The sequence below is a fragment of the Haliaeetus leucocephalus genome, unplaced genomic scaffold (assembly GCF_000737465.1).
Source record: "Haliaeetus leucocephalus isolate CR32 unplaced genomic scaffold, Haliaeetus_leucocephalus-4.0 Scaffold181, whole genome shotgun sequence".
Classification (NCBI taxonomy): Eukaryota; Metazoa; Chordata; class Aves; order Accipitriformes; family Accipitridae; genus Haliaeetus; species Haliaeetus leucocephalus.
In genome coordinates this window covers 562363-578396 of record NW_010972617.1, presented here as the reverse complement: position 1 = coordinate 578396, position 16034 = coordinate 562363, and the positions used below count along the sequence as shown (strand labels likewise).

The following is a 16034-nucleotide window of genomic DNA, read 5'->3' as shown; positions in this document are numbered from 1 at the left end:
CAAAGGGGGCAGGCGAGCTGGCCTTTCTGTCAGAAGCCGCGCTAAAACTACGCTTTACCTCCTCCCGAGGCGGGCAGCGGTGCGCGCCGTAATTACTGCTTATGAAAGCCTGGTGCTCTGAGGCCCGTTGCCGGATCCTCCCGGGGCCGGCTGGCGGTGCCGGGGCTCTCCGTGGGCGCGGGCCTCACAGGCGGCGGTGCCGCCGCCGCGACCGTTAACGCTCCGCGCGCTGCAGCCCTGGGCAGGACGCGCCTTCAGGCTTCCCCCCTCGTCTCCATGGCGCCGGGCCGGGCCCGCCAATGGGAAGGGCAGGGCGCGGGTCACGTGCCCCTCCCCCCCCCCGGCGCGCTGGGGTGCGGGTGTCATGGCGTCCGGGGGGGATGGCGGGAGTGGGCGCGGAGCCGCTGAGGGGATGGAGCCGTCGAGGGGAGAAGGCGTTGAGCGTGCGGGTACCGGGGGCAGCGAGAGCGGCTCGTCCGCCACTTCGCCGTCCGCGAGCTCCGAGTAAGGGCGGGGACGGCGGCGTTCGGTGCCCTCCGCTGCCGCGGGGCCGGGCGGGGGGACGTGGGCCGGGCCGGGGGTTTTCCCCGGGCGGGTCGTTTTTTAAGAGTGCGTTTCTCTGACGAAACCCTAAAAGTAACGTGGGGGGCGACAGCGTTAGTTCAGCTAGCGGGCAGCCCCTCGGGCTGGTGCCTGTACTAAATGCTTGGGCGCTGGAGGTGCAGCCCTCCTGGTTTAGTGGCTTGGCTTTGGGGAAGCGGTGGGTGAGAAGACCACTCTGTAATACCAATACATGTTTTAAAGTCGCGTGCGCAACCGCTGGCGTTTTCTTTTATTAGGGTTTTGGGTTTTAATTCATATAAAAACTTACTCTCTGTCAGATCCCTGCATTAAAGCAACTCTGCTTGACAGTTCAAATGTGTATTTCGAGGTCTAATCAATGGCATTTTGTTCGGCCTGTTATTTTCATTATGCAGTGCGGTGAGGAAGAAAAAGAAGATTTTACGTGGGAGAGGTTTGATGTGTGTTTAAGTATACTTGGTTTTGTAGTTGTCCCATACTTCTGGCTGGGTGAGCAACAAAGCTGTTGGGTGCACACCTACCTTACTTTGTTTATGTGTTTATACGTCAGAACTCAACTGTAACACTTTTCTGCCTGAAGCCATGCTTTTTTTTCTTTTGTGTGTATTTGGGTTTTTTTTCCTAAATCTTTCATCTAAAATGCCTACTTACTGGCGTTCTTTACATGTGTTCAGAGGTTAAAGCTGTGTTCCACAGTTTTCAACACAGAACACAATGTGTAATACTGTTGGATAAATTGAGGTGCGTCTTTTGTATCACTGCATCAACAGTACTGTGAAGCTTTAATTTTGCGTCCAAATAGTTTCTCCTGTTGGGCCTGTAACACTCCAGCTTTCTGAGTACAGAAACAAGAGGTGAAGATGTGACTCGTAGTGAAAAGGGAGGGAGAAACAGAGTGCAGTTTGCCAAAGTAATAGGTACAAAGATAGGCCTGTTAGCTATTTGAAGATAATGGCATTTGAAGATAATGGCAGATTATCTGCATCTGGTTTTATAATCTGCCATATTTGATAAATTAAAGAAAGAAAAACCTTGGGAATGGTGTTCTGAATTAACAGTTACTGACTTCCAGAATAAGCTTCTGACAGTTGAAACCGTGCTGCTTGATAATACAGCTGATGTGACAAAACCAAGACACACCAAGGAACGTTCATGTGAGGGCAGAAGTAAGGGTGATAGAGTGCTTCTTTCTCAGAGCCCTGTGATTTTGTCCAAGGCCTGTTTTCAGGCAGACGTGTGAAGCGAATGCTTCCATATGCCATTGTGGAAATAGTGTGGTTTTGGTTTGGTTTTTTTAATAGTGTTGTCTATTTTAACAGAGTTTAACGTTTTCTGTCACTTTCACTAGTTGTGATGGATCAGAACCCCTCAAGGCAGCCATAGCTATAAAGAAGATGGCAGCTTTGCGTATACCAAGTTGATGCCTCAGTCTGAAGCTGTACTTTGTTGTTGTGTAGGCAAAGGTTGGGAAAACTAAAGATGATCTTTACTTCTGCAAAGTATCATATGGGTGGAATTTAATCATACGGTGCAGTAAAATAGTTAATCCTTCGTTTGTTCTTTAATTGCTTTAAAACAAGGCTCATAGATGTTAACTGTTTATTGTTTCTGAGTTTCCTTGGGTGAGAACAGTCACTTGCTTCGGAATCAGAACTTGGATCCTTCATTTCTAGTATATGTTTCTTCCATACATGGACAATTTCAACTGGCACAGTTTTTCGGACATTTATCCCAAAGAAGAAATATCTGTGTGGGATCCGTGAAACTGTTCTTAGAGGAATCCGGGTCTTCCAGATTTTTAGATCCCTTGATTGAAGCTTCCAGGCCTACACAGAAGCTCAGGTTATTGTGTAACTGCCTGTTTTGGCACAAGGGAAGAGACGGAAATGAGATTATAATTTTTTTTTTCTTTTATCTTGGTTTAAATCAATTGTGAAATTAGGAAAAAAACCTGTCATACTAGGTGCAGATTTCTTATTTCAGACTTTGCTTTTTTAGATGTCTGTATGGATCTGTATTCAGAAAGTAATAGTACCTTTACACTACTTTCATGAAAATGCCTTCAAGGAGAGCAATTCATGCCCTTGTGACACTTTTTCAGTCTTCTGTCTTTATCAGCTTATTTGCATAGAGGAACTTTGTCATGTGTGCCCCTCCTTGAAGAGCCTTCTCTCTGGAGCGCTTCTGTTTGAGTGGACCCAGTGTAAACACCACACCACCACCACCCCCCCCTTTTTTTTCCCCCTTGGTCCATGTAGTAGCTTATAATGAAAACAGGCAAGGAAGCTGGAGAACATAAGTGTGTGAACTGGCATTCAAGCTGAAGTTTTGACATCTACCCCAAAGAAGAAAGCTTTTCCAAAGAGCACAGTCCCTTTTAAAGAGGAAATAAAAAGGCTGTCGCACATCACAGGAGTTTCTGCTAACCCAAATGTTATTTCTTTGTAAATTTCTAATGTCTCCTTTATCAATTTTGGGTTTTTCCCCATTTTGCTTACATGCACCAGACTGCAGGAGTACTTCTTAAAAAAAACAAACCAAGGAAAAACTCTGTCTTGTTATTTCTTACCTACCACCTTTTGAGAGATGTTAGGTTAGATAATTGTCTGGCTCTAACAGCAGCCTTTAGGTGTTTTTATCTTTCTGATACTTTGCTTGAGTAAGATACTCAAGATCTTGAGTAAGATGTGGTGGAAGATGCAAACTCTGACTTACCCATGACCATCAGGAATAGCCAAATTATCACAGGTGGTGGCTCTTCTTTTAAAACTATCAATTTGGGCAAAACAATTAATAACTACAGAGGAAATGCATGATGTTTCTTCCTGTCTGCAACATCCATAGACCTCCCTAACTCACTGGGGTTCCAGGAAGAGAGTAATGCTGACGTTTTCTGTATTCTTAGTCCAGCCAGATCCTCTCTTTGAGCCCTTAAAGGTGCTGTGCTGCAGTGTCTTTGTACAATGTTCTCTGTTCAGCTAAACTTTGAAGCTGTATCATGTCTGTGTATTCAAATAAATGCTCTATTTGAATTATATAATACTAGTTTTAAACAGAATTTGCATCCTTGAGTCAGTAAAATTAGCTAGTTCTAGTATAAAATGTATGAATGTATGTTAACTTTAAACAACTAATGATATTAATTATGATGTAAGTCTCCATTCTAGTTTTTCCTTATTTGATTTTTATCAGTGTGGACTCAGATTCATAGAACGGGAGACCTGTTTGTCATCTACTCAGGAAGAATGAACTGTTCTTGTCTGTTCCTGAAAATGTTCCATACAGAACATCCCAGATGTTCCTTACATTGCCTGCTAATGCTGAGGGGGTTTTTTGTTTGGTTTTTTTTTGTTTTGTTTTGGGGGTTTTTTTTGTTTGTTTTTGGAGAGGGGCTGGTGATCAAAAAGCTATCTTAATATTTAGCTTAAATAGTTTGGTACATTAAACCACTAAGTACTCCTGCTTTGACCATTATTGATCCTCATCCTTCTGTAGTAATACTCTGTGGTTCATCTTGGGGAGGGGAGTGGTAGACCATTTGGTCTGTTGCCTCTCAGCTATAATTTTTTGTTTGGTTTTTTTCTCAGCCAAAAGAGTATGATTTCCTTCAGTCTCTTTCCCTTTAAAACATGTTTATAAACTACTTACTATTTCTCTCTGTGCTCTGGGCTTGTTCCAGTTCTTAGATCTTTCTTTAAATGTACTATCCAAAACTGGACATGGTTGACACATCGCCATTGCCAAATTAGGGAAAAAAATTTTTGTGTTGTGCAGATGGTACTCCTGTTAATACATCCTGTAGTTGCTTTGCCTTTTCTTTGCAGCGGCTTCTTGCTAGTGACTTAGTGATCCACTCCAGCTGCTAGAACTTTTTCTATAGTAGTGCTGCCTCTTTACTTCTTGTGTATTTTTGCCTGTGAGCTTGAGTATGCTATTTTGAACTTGCCTTAAAAAGTGTTACCTAGATTTCATCTTGGGGTTTTTTGGTGATGTTGAGGCGATTTTAAAATGTTATTCTTGTCTTTCCAAAGTACAAGCCTTCTTATAAATGCGTAAGGGAAGAAATAATGGGAGAGAACAAATAGGATGGCATTTTTTCTCTAAGAGAAAGCCCCATTATACCCATGAATGTAATTACTAATTAAAACCTGTATATGTAAGAAATGGTTTGGGGTTGGTTTTGTTTGTTTGTTTTCAGAAAAGGGAATATTGCTTTTTGCAATGGCTGTTTTCCTGTAAGGCATTTGAAGAAACTCTTTTAACATTTGTGAGGGATGTCTTTACTTGCCATATCCATCATTTGTCTGAGAAGAGCTCTTACCCTTGTGGCAAACTTAAAGCAGTTGAAATTCAGGAGGCAACTTTTTTTTTTCCCTCCCCCCCCCCGCCTCCCTGTTGCACTCTCCCTATCCTCTCCCTACTTGAAGTAATCAGATGTCACTTGCATAGCAGTCTTCCTTATTAGAGCTGTCACTGATCTTTCTTCTTTCTTTCCCAGTGACCTTGAACCTGAATGGTTGGATGGTGTGCAGAAAAATGGGGAATTATTTTATTTAGAATTGAGTGAAAGTGAGGAAGAAACTCTGCTTCAGAACAGCTGTCCAGAAATGCCAGCAGTGAATCATGTCAGGTTTCGTGAAAATGAAGCTGAAGTTATTCAAGAGGGATCACGAAAAGAAAGAAAGTATGAACTGAAGAAATTGACCAAAATATTAAAAAAGAAGAATCTTTTACCAAAGCATTCTGATAAGAAAGGCAGTGGAAGCTGTAATGTGCACTCCACTGGTCCTACTTCCATATTGAAACACCAGTCTGCTCAGAAAATGGGTGTCACTGTGCAGCAAAAATACAAAGATGTATATGTTTATGTAAATCCCAGAAAACTGTACAGCACTGAAGAAGATGAGCAGCACAGGCTGCTGGAGGCCTTAGTAGGGATTGTCCATCAGTCTTCATGGAGCAGAAGAGCGGAAAAACAAGGCAGGAAGAATAAAGTCATCAGAGGAATCAGTGAAGAGAAGCTTGTAGTACATGGCTTAGTGCCAGGTAGTTCAGCAATGAAAACAGGTCAAATCTTGATTGGTAAGTAATCGGATGAATAGTTAACTTCTGCACTCTTCCTTTAAAATGATGATGTAAAAAAAATTTTTTTTGAGGCAGCTGACTTTAATATTCCTGAGACATAAGCAATTACTTAAAACAACTATTTTGTCAGTTCTTGAGGGATTATTTTAAATAAATGTCATTGTATCTCATGTTTTCTTACCTGTTCACTTTTACTGTATTAGTGGTTTTAAGAACATGTGACATAAACTAGAAGGTGTTAATACAGTAAGGAGATGACTATCCTTTAGGCTTACCGGGAATGAGCAGCTTGAACTTGGAGCAACAAATACCCCACCACCACCTGCTTTAATTTAATGCAGAATTTGTTCAGTAGATAAGTGGGACTGGGGAAAAGCTATAGTCTGCCAAATACTGTATTTTGTTTTCATTGTTTTCCACACTATTCCCCTTAGTTAAAAAGCCTTACTGTATATGAAGAAAAAATACTGAGTACGATTTATGTTTTAAACTTTCTGCACAGCCTAGTTTGGATATTCCTCTGTTTAGCAAGTATACAGCTGCTGCTTCAGCAGTTGTGATCAGAAGGCCTCCAAATACATAGTGGGACTGCAGTTTTAGAAGGCATTGAGCCAGTATAGCAGCTCTCCTTTGTGTTGGTTTGGCTCTTGTCAGACACTTCCATGAGCTGATGCAACTAAATAACCTGGCAGAAAACTAACCCAGAAGAAAAACTGCTTGTCTAGTTTTTGCTGGTATAGTTAAGTTAAATTTGGGTTACAGAAGTCTGACAGGCACCCAAGCGTGAATAGTGGAGGCGAATGAACTTCTGTGGCCAGTAGTGAAGGAGCAGAAATACTTCTGCTTCCAGCATCAAGAGGCCATTAAAAGGACTCAGCACTCACAAGACCCCAGCCTCAGAGACAGTAAATTGGAGACAGCTAGCCTACACCTGCAAAGGGTGGAAGGTTGTTTAATTACCCTTGAAGTTGGTCCCTCGTAGAGAGAGTGCAAAGATGTGATGTTGATTAGAAGATTGTGAAAATCTTAATACTGTAGTAGCACAAATCCCACAGTCAGCACCAGTGCTTTTGAAATTCCAATGTTGTGTGTGTAAAAAGGCAAATCGTGCTTTGAGTAGCTGATTTTTCTAGCGCATATTTTTGGTAGGGGTGCTAAAGAATACTCCAGAGGGAGAATTGGATAACTTTCAGATTTTACCAGAAAGAACTGATTAGTCAAGAAGTGGGGGATGCAGACTGAGGAGGAGGAGGGAGTGAGTTTCAGCTTGATCTGCTTAATGGTGTTTAATCTAATTAGTGTAAGTGTGGGTATTTATAGCCTGTAGGTTAATTTTGAGACACAAATATGTATATAACGGCATGTTTGTAAGAGCAGGTGTGAAGTCAGAACAGTGTAGGCAAATACCAGATCCAGGAGATAAAGCTAACTTTCTAAATGGAGATAGTACTTCATCTGCAGCGCTTAATGCTTCCTGGAGCTAGTGAGGACAAAAACTGTTTTTGTTTTGTTTTAAATAGAAGAACATGTAAATTAATCTAAAGAGTCTTGCAGTTTAATATGTCCTAGCCTATCATCAACCTATATTGCCTTGTTTTTGCACAGTGGAAACAAATACTTTTAAGCATGCTGTAGTCATTCAGCTCTTAACTGGGAAAATGAGCTGTATTCTGTGCCAACAGTATAAAATGTATAATTTTCATATAAAAATACTTTCAAATTATATATCTATAGTGAATGCTGAGTACTCTGGAATTTTTATGTGGTATCTAGAAATAGGGATGCTTTGCATAAATGAGATGCTCAGGTTTCAGTGCTGTATGCATAAAGAATATACAGTAAAAAAAAGTTTTGTTCCAGTCAAAAAACTATCTGGTTTACTACTTCCGCATTGCACATCAGAGGATGGAATAGCTACGGTATACACCCAAAGCCTGATTTGGAAGCAACTGAAGTTCAATAGGATCTGAAGTTGGACAGAAAGTTCAAGAAAAATACAGTAGAACTTTGCTTTTTTTGTTGTTTTTGTTGTTAAAAGTAAGTTTTAGGAATCCTGTTGTGCACTGTGGAAACAGTCAGTAAAGAATATTTCTGTGGTCAGTCTAAAATTGAAATATTTGCACAAAAGTTCTTGAGCCATGAGGCAGCTTCTTGAGCCATCACAAATGAGGAATACCTGATCAGTAGAGCATGATGCCTGGTAGCTGGTTTGGTTATAACTTTGTTCATCCTCATTAACCTGCATATGCATAGATATTAACCTGTTCTTGTTTTGGTTTTTTAATATTTTAATAGCTTTCTATGGTGCAGACCATTTTTTGTAGTAGTCTTCTGTGAAGCAAATACTAAGTGTATTTTCCTTTTAAAATACATGCTTCAAAATGACATACTGTGGTCTTCCTGGTGACCAGTTTGCAACATGCATTGCAGGCAAACAGCCTTGGCTCAGGGAGTTGTTACTGAATTTAACTTTTTGCCAGTTAACATAAAACTTCAGATCACTGTTTAAAGTACTGAGAAGATGAAAACAAAACAAAACAAGACCCCAAACAATTAAGAAAATGCCTTTTTCCCTGCCTTCTCCAGGCTCAGCTTCAGTCAAACATCTCTCCTCTCCCATTTCCCAGTCTCGGGTACCCTTGTTTTTGCTGCACATTGACACTGTGCATCCCAACTCCTTTGGTGAGATAAGGGGTGGCACAAGAGGGTGGGATTGTGTGTGTGATGTTTTCCTTCTGCCACTCCTCGCTTCTTTCTTGTTTTCCTCTGCTGCAGCATGACTTCTCCACAGGCCGCAGCCCTTCAGGGATGGGTCCCCTCCGTGGGCTTCGGCCCCTCCTCTAGTGACTGCTGCTCGCTTTTCAGTACGTTTGGGCAGAGGTGCCATGGCTCCCCTGGCTAGGTGATGTTTTGGTAGGCAGTGAGTTGCTTACCACTAGCTTTGGAACTGGCTATGAGCAGCACAAGGCAGCTCACGACCTCCTGCCACGTGAGTCACTCCTGCAGCACCCCACTACCAAAATCCTGCCAGTAATGCCCGATAATGGTGTTCTAACTCTCCCATCTTATTTAAAATTTGAGCTCTAGATTATTTTTCCCAAGGCTTGGGTTTGTAATATGTTAAATAATAACCAAGTTAGTGATTACTTTGTATTTTCATTGGCAAATTAGTTAATTTTTCAGTGGTAAGTATGGTAGCCACTGACATGGCTACCAAGGTTGAATTGTGAGGGTGATTAAACGCTCTTTGTTTTTTTTCCCTCTGAATAAACAGTTACAAAGTGGTTATTGCTTTAACATTTCTTAGTAGAAATAACTGGTTTTGCCCCCCTAAATAATCACTTTCCTTAGGTGGCTTGTTCAGTTTATTCTGAAATGTGTATCCCTTATAGCTTTGAACACTTAAAACATCTGTTTATTATTTGTGCACTACACTAATTTTTTTTATTTAAGATTGCATATGGAAGTCATAAGTCTTGTTGCTGTACTTTATTAACCAAGTAGAATGCAGGCGCTGACCATATGAAAGTAAATACAACAGTTTTGCAAGCTAAAAAACCCCTGCCGCTTTGTAACTCTGTAAAAAGACGCCACTCTATGCATGTGTTGTTTATCAATTCATTTATTTATTTATTTTAATATTTAGCAGTTCAGCATCCATCTTAAATTTTCAAAACAAAAAAGCCCTCATTGATTTTTAAATTTTTGCTGTCACTTTCATTTTGATTAAGATGAAATACAGTTGCTTTTATCTCATGTTTTTTTAAGTGTCTTCTGTATTTTTGGCAAAACTTTTTCTTGCTTGAGTTCATTATTAACAATATGCAAAGCTTGGTCTGCTGTGTAAAATTTTCTAGTCTCATATGTGAGCATATCTTCAAAGATGAAAAAGCTCCACTAAATATTCCCTCTTAGATCCAGGCAAATGGTGGTTGTGATAGGAAATGCCATTATAATTTGATTTTATTTTTTTTTTCCTGCTCTTCAAATTGAAACCTATCCAATTCACAGCAGGGGATATTTCTTATAAATGCTGATGATCATCATCTCTGCTGTAGTACAAATGGAAAAGTAATTCCAATGACACTGAAAATACAGGAAAGCTCTTTTCACTAGCAGAGCGTACTATTGTTACTCTCTTTGAAATTATCTTCTGTTCTTATTGCTCTCATCACCGAATATCTGAACAGTCTGCATGAATTCTCTCACCTGATCACTAGGCACAGTTGTCAAAAAAGTGTGAAAACTACCCAGGGACAGGGATTAATCTTGGATGATAGTAAAGATGAGCTATAATTACCCCGTTTTGAACAAGTATGCAAAAGATGCAGACTGCTGTTGCAGGTTTCAGTTGAAAGGTCCAGATCCCAACCCCATTTAGTGACAAATGGTTTTCTGTGGATTTCTAGTCCAGTAATTCTGTTGATGTTATGTGGGAGGGTTATTTGTTTGTTTTCCCCAAATAAAGAAATGTGTAAGTAATCTTTGCTCATTTTAATTTTAATAGATACTGCTGTTGGAGTTCTGAAGTTTTGGTAAACGAGGCCATCATTGCTAGAAAGTCAAGTATATCTGTTAGATTTCTATAGCATAGACTAGTGGTTTAAAATGGTAATCCATTTACAAAAATTAAGCAACTTGCAGTCATCTTCAGACAGTCAAAGTAAATGCTGTTTTTGTCATTTGCAGACCATGGAACTAAGAGTCCTGTCAGAAAAACATCCAAAAGGACCAAAATACTGTGAGAGTTTGAGATTTTCATGAGGAATTACCATATATGGTGTACTTGTCGAAAAAGCTCTCCAAAGTAGAGACGTTGGGCACGCAAGATAGCAAAGCTTACACAAGCTCTGTATTTCTATGTTGTCACTGTGGAGTTTGGGATGTCGTTTATGTTCTTTTAATCTCCTCTTCAAGCATAACAGCATTGGTTTGGGTAAAAGCAGCCTGCTAACATATAAAGCAAGTAATTGATCTGGCTTTCTGCAGTAGAATGTGTTCCATACTTTGCCTTTTTTGGAAAGGAGTATGTGAACATTTATAAGTACTTCCACCAAGTCATTACCAAGAACAGAGGAAACTAAATATTAGGATTTCATGAAAAAAGTGTCCTCAGTCCTTTCCTACGTGAACAACATGGTTCTGGTTTTAATTCAGCCAAAAATGTTCACTTCCCATCACAGTATGGAACTGGTATTCGTTTATCAGTCAGTGTACCCTGGCTTAATGCAAAGAAGATCTACTTTTAGAAATGGTGCTTGCAGGTTTATCTCTAGGGAATGGATATTTCACAAAAGTAATAGTCCTGTGCCTCCTGTGGCAAAGTGATAGGCAGTTCTGAAATAAACATTTTAGGGATGCCAGCAGTCCCAGAGACTTTTCTAAACTTTGTCTTTAAAAAAGCAGGAATAATTTCATCAGCTGTGTGCAAAATAGGTGTCTTGAGATCAATGTACACTGTTCTTGGCTACTACTGGCTGGATGTGAGAAGTTTTTTCTAATGAGAAGATGGAAAGACAGAAAAAAGAAAACAGGAAAGAATTCCTGCCTTCTCTCTCTGTTCCATCACTCTAGTGAAATTCAGTTTTGCTTGGCATTGTGTGGAGAACATATATGGACATCTTATAGTTTCTTTGTGGACTGAGAATCTTTTTATAAGTGATAGAACTCAAAAGCTTGATTATTTGTTATTATGGAATTAAGAAAAAAAGCTTACTTTATTCCTTAAAGAGAAGGACATGTATTTTTCTAAAGATAAATTTATTGACTCAAGGTCTGATATCCTGTAGCCGCCTGAAGAAATTTTATTTCCTCTATTGCAGTTGTTCACTGTGTCTCTAAAAATGGAACTGAGCGAGACTTTGTTCTAATGTTCTTCATCTTTTAACATATATGCTGGTGACTTTCATGACAGACAATAGTGATCATATTGCTGGTAAAAATGCAAGCCACTAAGAGCAGGTCACGTGCTATTCTATATAGTATTATACAGTAAAATTTTTGTATACAACTGTTTTGTTGAAAAGCAAAAAAAAGGGGGGGGCAAAATTTCACATTATTTTATATCAGGATTGAAAAGAAGATTTCATGCAAATGTCTGCTTCTTGTCTACGTAAGTACATACATCTACTTCAGCAAAAAGAATAAAGTTCACTTTGATCTCTGTACTTAAAAAAAGTCAGTTAGAGGGGCTTTTTCACCCACTTCATAGAGCACAAGAATGATTGAAAAATGTATTTGCAGTACCATCTGTAGAACTTTTTTTCTGTCCGCTAGTGAAATGTCTCTCCACATCTGAAATTCAGCAATGTTTCAGTCTGGGAAAATTTGACTTAACTCTGCAAACCATCGATTTAGATCAACTTAAACAATGGCAAACCCTATTTACCCTTTCATTTCATTTAACCTAAATTGATTAAGCATTAAGTAAGTGAAATTAGATTAAACTTTATACATTCGCACTATATTTCTGATGGTCTTAATGTCTGAAGAGCTAAGTCAGTCTCACTTCCTCTAAGTTTTTCACACTGCTAAAGGGGAGGAAACCATTCTCAAAGAAAGTGTAGATGTGAAACTCTAACAAAGGAGCATTTGCATGTATAAACTCTTTTGCTGGCATTAATTACCACACTGGATAGATCTTGTGGTCATGTTCTGCTTTAAGATAGTCTGTGTTCATAATTTTACATACTTCCTATTGTGCCAGTGATGTCTTTCATTCTGTTACTTCATAGTCTCTGTTCCCTGAATGCTGTTGTGTTTGGCAAAAAGAAAAGAAGGAAAAAATTGCAACACCCCCCCCCCCCCCCCCAATTTTGGACACTCCATACTGATAAATGCAGATTTTCTCAGTTGTACATTGAGTCGCAGTTCTTTAATAGCGATATGGCATTTTCTGGCAAAACGAAGGCAGCCCTACAGGATTGCTTTGGCTGTGTCTTCTGGAAAGCTGTTCCACTTACGGTACATGATTACATTTTTACAAATTGAGTGGAATAAATATTTACTGCTTCAATGAAAGTTTTACATGTGTACATTAGGCATCAAATAAATAAAACACTTTGAATATATAACGTGTAAATACTGATGGATCATCTCCTTTCAAAGTGTCTTTGTATAGTCCGCTGTGGGAGATGTGGTTCAAAAATACTCCCTTAACTGCTGAGGTGTGTATGTCTTCACAAAATGTGTGCAGCTGGTTTGAATGGCTTTGTGAATTAGATGACTGTTGGCTTTACAACAGAATTCATAAGGTCTCTAGTAAAACAAGGGGAAGACAAACAACTTTTGTTTGAACAGTGCTCCAGATGAGTACAAGAGCAAATTTATGCTTTCTCTTGTATTTGTGAATGATGATCTTTAATACAGTGTTCTTCAACAAAGAACGTAGTAATTCTGTTTATAATTTCTTGTTATATTAGAGTAGCCTGAACACTCTGCTTTTGATTACTAATTTTCAAGTCCTGAAGCTCTGGTGTGGACTTACTGAGCTGCTTTTAAATGCTGTTTGACTTTCAACTTTCCTGTCTTTGAATTATTGTTGCATTGAAGATTTGATGGGCTAAAACTTCACTGTGCTGTGTATCAAGGAACACAGAGGTTAGGGAGAAAGCGACTATTACTTGAAATAGAAAAAACAATTTAATTCATTCCAAGGAATGATAACATTTTGTGTGTATAATAAAAATGCACCTTTTCTTGGCTTTGCTGTAAGAAAGAGTAGGAATGAATTTTCCTTTAATGTAAAAGAACAGTGAGCAGTTGGTTGTTGCCTAGTGTATTAAAGAGGAATATTGCTTGCATTTTGGGGAGATTCTGTATTTCCTTACTGATGATTAGTTAAGGAGAATGTTCTTTCTCTCATTGGCCTTAATTGTATTTTGCACTGATTTTGAGCAATTGACCTAGTGCCTAGGAAGAATTCCAGTTGTATTTGATGGTATTTAATAACAAAGTAGAAGATAGAAGTAATGATAAACTGTCAGAATTCTTCTGAACTTTCAGATTCTGTTGTCTTTTCTAGATTCTCAGGAAATGGAGAGACCTCAGAGACACAGATTCAACTTTTCCTTAGTATGCACATCATTATCATCACTGTGTTAGTTTGAGCTGAGCAAGTCTTCTCCCTAGAAACCTCAAAATATATACTGAACCTTACAGTTTAGTGCTTTATTTCTGCAGTTGAGCACATTTTTGTTGCCAAGTGAAGGCTTAAAATGAAGTTACACTAATGTGCACGTTTGCTACGAATCCATATACTTTTTCTAACCTCTTTACACTGCCTGAAAGAATGATGAGCAGTGCTGCCACTACCTGGCTGAGGATTTCTCTATTGCAGGTGTAGTTGAACACTACTGTAATGCTGCCTCTGGCTTTTCACCTGTCCTGCTGCAGGAGAAAAGGACAGGTGTCCTTTTGCTGCTTCTAGCCTGTGTGTTCTGGAATTCATAGAGTTCCCTGAACCCTGCAAGTGTAGCAGCACTAGTTGTGAGAAATGTGCTGGTTTATTTCACCTTTTTCAATAAGGCTTACCTAAGTGTGATGAGATATAAATGTAGATACAAATAATAAACCAAACTGTGAACAGAGGAAATAATGAACTGTCCAGCTGCCTTTGGATTTACGTTATATCCACGTGCCTTCGCTATGCCAGTCCCAGAATGCCTCCCCTCATGTCTTTCCCCACACATGGGGATATACCTCATACTGCTCTTATAATACCCTTCCCTCCCCTGCCCTCTTAACAGCTTTTTGGACAAGTCAGTGTTTGTTGTGTCTGATTCTGAACTGCCCTTGCACGAACTGGGCAGCCTGGAGCACAAACAGGGCGGGTGATGAGCTCGGGGTGCAGCTTTACCTGGGGCAGAAGAGGGAAGGAAAAGGGGAGGGCTTCTCTGTCCAGCAGTCCATTAAGAGAACTCTAGCATGTAACATGACTTGTGCCTTCTCTTCCAGCTTTGGCTGAAATTTAGTAATGTGATCAAAGCTATTCATAGGACTGTTTTAGAAGACTCATTTCCTTAGAAAACAAAGCTCAAGAGTACCTAGTTTGAAAGAAAATCGAGTACCTCAGTCAATCCTTTTTTTCTTTTTTTCAGTCGTTTATTAAGTGTTTCATATTACATGTTACACTCTTTTAAATGCTAATATTAATGATCTTGGAGAGGATGTGGAGGTACTTTTTAAGTGAGTCTTTGTGCAGCTCGAGCAAAATTAGGCTTGATTTTCAATTTGCTCTTCCAGAGCAGCTCTTGGTATTTTTAGTTCACACCTGTAAGGCTTAAGAATGACCTTGGAATCAAGTCACTTCCAATGTTAGTAAGAAGCTAATTTCTTTTCTTTATTTCCCTTTCTACAGACAGAAGATACAAGCTGGAAACTAATCAAGTTTTTCACCCAATAGGACAGAAAGCAGAGACAACTGAAAGTGACACCAAAGAAAATCAAGTGGAAAATAAGGCCTATTTTGTTACTCTGAAGTTGAATATTTGGCTCTGGAAAGTACCTAATGAGCCATCAAGTCCTATATCCTGGTGCCACTGGCAGTCACTTCATATAGTTCTTTTCATAAATTTATGTTGCCTCATCTTAGGTATTTTGCCCTAGATAGCCTTATTGGAAAGCTTGTTAGAAATTCTCTATTTTGGGATTACAGAACCTTCTGATTTCTACTCTCTCTACTTTCACACATAGCCTTTAGTCACCTCATCTTGAACCAACATAAACGGGTTCTCTATTTCCCATGGTCACTGCAGTATTACTTCTGTGTATCTGATCTCATTTGATTTCATTTTTCTTGAGCACAGGTGAATAGAATTGTAAGGAGTACTCTGGATGGGATCCTGTCAGGTCCTATTAATACTCACCTACATTCAAAGGCAATGCCTTTCGTAATGCTTCTGGGTGTTGTGTTTGTCTTTTTCATGTTTTGTGTTACTTGGTTACCTTCTTGAGAATAAATATACTATTTAATTCCATTATACTTCTGTTATTCCAGTAATATTTATTGGTTTCTTCCTCTGTGATACAGTGTTTCTTTTATACTGAAAAGTGCTTCCAACTTTGGATGTTGATATTAGAGAAACCATGAAGGACTATCCTTTTAGTGAGAGTTTTTCTGACTTAGGTTCAACCTCAAATCTCATCTTAAATGTTGGACTGATGGTCTAAATTGCCAGCTTATGTAATCAAATCTTTTGGGTTTTTTAGTCTCCCACTACCATACCTGGAATATCTTTAATATGTATCCTTTTCTTACTGCTGCTGCTTTTTTTTTTCCAAGTAGGTGAATGACCAAGCAAAATTTCTATTTTTACTTTTCAATTTCTATTCCTTTTGAGAAGTCTAAGTAGTTTTATCTTTTGATG

The 16034-nt window shown here is 39.3% G+C and overlaps 1 protein-coding gene across 1 annotated transcript in view; it reads left to right on the top strand.

The window, feature by feature from the left end:
- Positions 1–355: 355 nt before the first annotated feature.
- The window catches only part of INTU (inturned planar cell polarity protein), a 51492-nt gene continuing 35813 nt past the window's right edge, over positions 356–16034 (top strand). The window contains exons 1-2 of the mRNA XM_010564502.1: positions 356–504; positions 5081–5664. Coding sequence (XP_010562804.1) covers positions 365–504; positions 5081–5664 — 724 coding nt within the window. The 5' untranslated portion in view covers positions 356–364. The remainder of the gene's footprint in view (positions 505–5080; positions 5665–16034) is intronic.